The sequence below is a fragment of the Chanos chanos genome, chromosome 4, assembly GCF_902362185.1.
Source record: "Chanos chanos chromosome 4, fChaCha1.1, whole genome shotgun sequence".
Classification (NCBI taxonomy): domain Eukaryota; kingdom Metazoa; phylum Chordata; class Actinopteri; order Gonorynchiformes; family Chanidae; genus Chanos; species Chanos chanos.
Window position 1 is genome coordinate 2,806,851 of NC_044498.1, and position 6,000 is coordinate 2,812,850.

Genomic DNA, 6,000 nt, shown 5'->3' on the forward strand with positions numbered 1-6,000 from the left:
GAGGCCGATCCTTGTGAAGCAGGCACGATCGTGTGATAAAGCAGAAGGATTCAGGACCATAAAGCACAGAGACCTGGCCTTGAACAGCAAACCAGGAAGACTTCTACGGTTCCATGAGCTCACCGGACGGAGAGAGAGAGAGAGAGGAGCAGAGAGCAAAGCAGATTTGTCCACTGACGATACTGTTCACCTGCATTCAGACAGGCAGTCGTGAGCAGGGCTGAGCACACGACAGGAGACTCCGCCCACTGTGTCACACGGAGTCAGTGGTTTAGAGTCCAAAAGTCAATTTGTGTGTGTGTGTGCGCGCGCGCGCGCGCGCGCATGTGTAAACTAGCAAAGCAATTCAAACAATGCACATCAGTGTATGAGGTTCCGGTCAGATTCGTTCATTAACGCAAACTAAACCTGTACTGATTCTCACAGAGTCAAATGCGCTGACACATTCGACTGACTATCTGATTAGCTCTCTCAGTGAGCGACCACTTTACAGCCCCTGAGATCAGAGGTGCTCCGGGCATGGCGTAACCCCACGTACAGTTAGGTGTGGCTAATCCCAAAGCAACTCCAGGTCCCTGCTGGTTCAGAGTGTCCAGATTAAGGTTGCGAATTACTGCCATCAGGGGCCCAGAGTAAACTAATCTAGGCTATTGTGCACGGAGAATAGATTACGGTGAGGATGGTACAGCCATGCAGCGGGAAGGAGGAGGCGCATTGTGTATAAAAACAGACCGAACGCATTTAGACACAAGAAAAACCATTATCACCATGGTGACGGTGCGCCTGAGAGACACACACCAGGGGGAAGAGCTGGGTAACGTGACAAACCCACAGAGCGACAAGAGTTCGCTTCAAAATAGCATCTTTGGATCTGCTGAAGCGACAGCCTCTGTCTGCTAAGGGGCCAACGATGTCTTTCTACTTCAGAGAGAGAGAGGTCTAAGGCCAAGCACTGATCTCCAGACCTCTCGAAAGGTTCTGCAGCAGGCGGTGCGATAATTCCACGTTTAGCTTTATTTGTTTATCCACTGAGACGTGACACCACGTGCCCCAACGTTATATGTGTTCTATGGATATCAGAACAGGCATCTAGGCTTCGTTTGACAGTAAGGAAGGAGATGATTCCAGAGAATAGCCCACAATCTTTAAAAGAAAACAGAAACGTGCTGTTGACAGGAGTTTTGCGAGGGAAAGACAGCAAAGGAAAGGGACAGGTAGAGGGCAATGCCACTTCCTGCCAAAGGCATAGACTTCCTACACAGACACATCCTATCACAATGGGAGGACTCTGAATTCACTCTTCATTGTCTTATTCTATTCAAATTCTGCCGTTTCATCACGCAACCAGACTTGGGCAAACAGAACGAATTCTGCCTGTATTTCACTCTGGTGATACAGGGTTTGGCTTGTGGGTCTACTTAAAACCTTCAACAAAAATAGAGTCGTAAAATGCGTAACCAGCAGGCTATTAAAACACACAAACACCCCATACTCTGAATGCTTCAGACCATTAAAAACACTGGGAAGCTCTTTGGCCAGGGTATAAAGATACCACAATCAACAGTACAGCATTTCCAAAACAATCCCAGTGTGACTGGAGTCAGTCACCAAAACGCCACATAACCCCTCGTCTCCCAGGTGACCATCCACACAATCTCATTTCCTTCAGCCGTGGAGTGGCCACAGACCCGCGGCCAAGGCCGGATATGACTGGACCAGAGAGCGAGACCAGCTCAGGGCACAGAACAATCAGGCTGCTGGGTTGCAGTGGGGTGGAGACAGTCTGTGGCCAAACCCCAGTTCACAAGCAGAACTTCTAGCAAAACTCTTTTAAGAGAAATGAGAACAAAGCACTTTATTATGGACCTTTACGAGTTTCGTTCGACTTACCCTCTCTTAATGAGGATCAATGCCGAGCTTGGAAGTGAAGTGCAGTTCGGCTCAATATAATCCACTGCGTTACAGGCCTTTGACCAAATTCCAACCTATGCACAGTAAGCAACCTTAAACACCTGACACATATAAATTTCTCTCTCGACGCAAGGCAACCACTGACGAAATAAAAACGACACCTCACATAAAAGTCACAGCGTAAACAAACAAGCAAGCGAAACCAAGGAAAGCAGAAAAAAAGTCTGTGGCTTTTCCTATTAAAAAAAAAAAAAGAAAAAGACAATGATATACACTAAACATATTGCTGATGTTCCTCTCTAAAATATTAGCATACAATAACGCTGGATCTTTTTTTCAGCAACAGAGACAACTGATTTAATATTCTGTCAAACTTAAAAAGCACAGTGACAGTCAGAAAGGAAGCACTAATGCTTTGTAAATAAGGGATATTAGCAAAGACAATACAACCACCCAATGGTTGCTCGTGAGGACTGAGTCAGCTAGCCAAAGTGCTTTAGTCATTTGTTAAGATGACGTCAGAGAAAAAAAACGTTTATTATAAGCTAAAGCACACCGACCACTGACCACACCGACATCCAAGGATCTGGTTGATTTCTGCAAATTCTCTTACTGGTCACACATCAGTCGAACGGGAAAATACCAGGCGATGCTTCCTGCTACAAAACCGACACAGTCAAATGGGAACTTTTCAGCCCTGCTCATACTAATCTGAACTGAGACAGAGGGAGATCAATTAAACTGTATTTTCAAACCTTTTCACTGTGCATCAAAATGTGTTTTCCTCCTTCAGACCATTCATTCAGTTCACTGAATCTCTGGTCCCTTAACATCCATGTCACCATGAATGTTTTGATAGTGTCCTAAGAATTAGAACTGAAGATAGCAAATTAAGTTCAAAGACTGATTGCTAAGCCAAAGTCAGCATGTTACTGGACCAGTGAAAACCAGCATCAGTGTTGACATGGCATGCATCCGTGGCTTGCTGTTACCAGACGACGTTAAAAAAAAGGAACAGTTGATAGATGCAATAAAGTGGGCATTATCTGCTTGTTTATGAGATCTACAGAAGAGTGTTATGGGCGGTATAAATTAGTGCATTCCACCTACTGCTTCTTTTATTATTTTTCAGTTGATCTACTGTTTGAAGAAGCCAAGGACTACAATTAATTAGTGTTGCAACCCCAAAATGCCGTTAGTGCCATGAGTAAACTGGATGTTTATAGACAGTCGCGTGTCAAGCGCTTGGGCCAAGGCCTCTCAGCATACATCAAATAACGGGGTCTCCAAATCAGCCGGGCAAGAAGAACCCCCCTCTCCCCCCACCACCAAATCCACTCCCCACTGCCGTTGCAAACAGTGCGCGCCTAAAAACATCAGCTATGTGCCAACCTCACAATGCGGTGCGACTGCAGATGGAATCCTAGCTACCCCAATCAAACCTTAATGAAAACCCGCCACATTCATAAGCAGTGACTGCCAACACAAACAAACAAAATCAATGTCAAATGCGTTGGTATACATCTAAATACTGCGCTCAGGTAGCTAACATTTAAAGTCAGACCCGCCGGTCACTCATACACTCGTTCTAGGCATATTGGAAACGTGCACTACAGCCGGTGCTGCAAATTTTAAAATGACCTTTTGAATCTCATGACCTTTTTATGAAATATGATATACTGGGACACAAACAACATATAATGGCCAGTGACCCGTATCTCTGTAGATGATAGCTAGCCCTCCTCTCTTAGCAAGCTAGCCATGTATGCATTGTAAGGGCTTTAGCTTACAAAGCTGCAATCCTCGCAGTAAAAGCAACATCATTGTAGTGGACGAGTAACCTGCTGACAAACTTTATTTATATGTGGAAAAACCAATACTACACAAACATTTAAGGGGAAATTACTATATTAGTCGATAAATTAGCTACGAAGCACTATTCAAGCGCCAGTATCAGTCCAGAACTGTCGTCAGCTAACAAGACATAACGTCGAGATTTGCTCAGGCGGATGTCTCCAACCAGTTAGCAATTTAACGCCAATAATACTGCGCTCGCCAATCACGGCGTCCACTTGCCAATGACAACACTGGCAAGCTACTAAACATCCAAGCTAGCTTCTTGGACTACAGTTTCTAACGTTTACGCTAGCTACAGTGAAATTAGCTAACTAACAGACCGGCAACCACATATTTCACCAACATAACTATTACCACGACAGCTATGTCAGCTAATTGATAACCCTAACCTACGAGAATCTGTTTTCCCTCTATCCATCAAAGCGCAGATTGATAACGCAGTATTACACTGCGCTACAGGTACAGGTTTTCACGATAATGTCTTGAACTAGCGCCGAGAGTTTCTGCCACTGAAAACGAAATTCGATCACTCTCCGTCCACAGTATCCTCTGGGGTTACTATTGTATCCCGACGGGTGCGGCCTGCGCGATTCAGAGGTCCGCGGACTCACCTCCGTGGGCTGGCTGATCTCGAACAGGTCGAGCCGGTTGGCGTTCCAGTGGTTAATGATGTCGGCTAGTTTTCGCCGCTCCTCCTCCCTGCTCCCCGACATTCTCAATCCTTGAATGATTCTTCCAAACGAAGAAAATTCCTTTGTCCGTAATAAATGTGTCTTGTCCAGCAACTTAAAATAAAAATAAAACAAATACACCCACAATCTGGGCTTGACAAGCACTCGAGTTCCTCTCACTCGCCGGCGAACGCACCTCTCTCTTTTCCTTGTGTTTCCGCGTTCCCTTCTATACCTCTCTTATCGCTCTCCGCTCTCTCTCTCTGGGAAGCACTCGCGCTGGACCTGTGCGCATGTCCGCATCGCTTCACGAGACATCATGCACTCGCACAGTGAGGAATTGTACGCGCGCTCCCTCAAATAAATGGTGCGCGCGCTCACAGATGAATAGCTCTCTCACCAGTGAACCGCCTGACATCACCGTTTCTCCAACCCCTACCGATCTGTTTTATACAATTATCGACACGCTATTTAAATAACAAGTAAACACATCAGGTGAGATGCTGCCAAGATATTAACCCTGCATGTGACAACGAGGATTACTCTTCTCCAGTGACCTCAGATGAAAGGTTCTTAGCACAAAAGGTGGGAACTTCTTACTGACGTCAGCTGTCGGCATTTTCATGCAAAAGGCATATGAACATATTTTGAATGTTTCGCCATGAAAATGCCATATGGAGAGATCAACATCAGAGTTTCATTCACGTGAGCCATAAAGTTTGTACCGAAGTAGAGAACGCTGATTCACTAAGCTGACTGCAACTGTCCTTTGCTCATAAGAGACGTGAAGGCCATGGGGCATGCTCAGTCAGAGAGTATCACGTTAGCCCTTACGCGGCCAGCTGTGTGCCTCTGTGCAGAAGTCAATTCAATGAGCCAAGAAGATCCTGCGGTGGGCACGTGCATTACACTGTGAGTTGAATCTCACGAGCTGCATGGATAGGCCTGGCGAAGGTCCTTAATAATACTGTTCTTAAATTAGGATGGTAAAAATACCACGATGCACCCTTGGCCCACAATGCTCGTTTATGTCAGTTTTTTTGATATTACGAGGCTAAGTTTGATGAGCAATGTCAGGTTTTGATATGATGAAGCTGAGTTTGAGGAGAACTTGTATTTGTCATTCACTGCTAAATACAATGAAAAGGGTTCTTCCTCTCATCACAGAGATGCTGTAAGGAAGGGGAAACACTAGTGTGTGTTTGGCCAGGATTTCCTGCTGAATAATCATTCCGGTCGCCCGAACGTCAGCCTCACTCAGTCTCATTCACATACTCTCCAGTTAGTGTTGAATAATGTTCAACTCTTTCAAACTTGAGAACTCACAACAATGCACTTTTTTGTCTAAGTGTAGCAGTAGCAGACTTTTTTTCTTTTCCGAAATAAATCAAAATGCCGACGATAGTGAATGATCTGCATGTGGATGTGTTTTTGATTGCGTGCGCCAAGAATGCGCCGACTGGAGTGATATACGTTGGGGGATAAACACCGCAGCAGCACTTCAACGGGCCAGCTGGGCGGGGTGGGAGGCTGAACAAATGTAATGAGTTAATGTTAGACC

General features: G+C 45.4%; 1 protein-coding gene across 8 annotated transcripts in view; it reads right to left on the reverse strand.

Annotated features, from left to right (window-relative positions):
* afdna (afadin, adherens junction formation factor a) overlaps window positions 1-4,669 on the reverse strand; it is a 99,612-nt gene extending 94,943 nt beyond the window's left edge. For all 8 annotated transcript variants that reach the window (XM_030771341.1, XM_030771347.1, XM_030771345.1 and 5 more), the window contains exon 1: window positions 4,380-4,669. In XM_030771341.1, the coding sequence (XP_030627201.1) occupies window positions 4,380-4,481 (102 nt within the window). In that variant the 5' untranslated portion in view covers window positions 4,482-4,669. The remainder of the gene's footprint in view (window positions 1-4,379) is intronic.
* Between the last annotated feature and the right edge of the window lie 1,331 nt (window positions 4,670-6,000).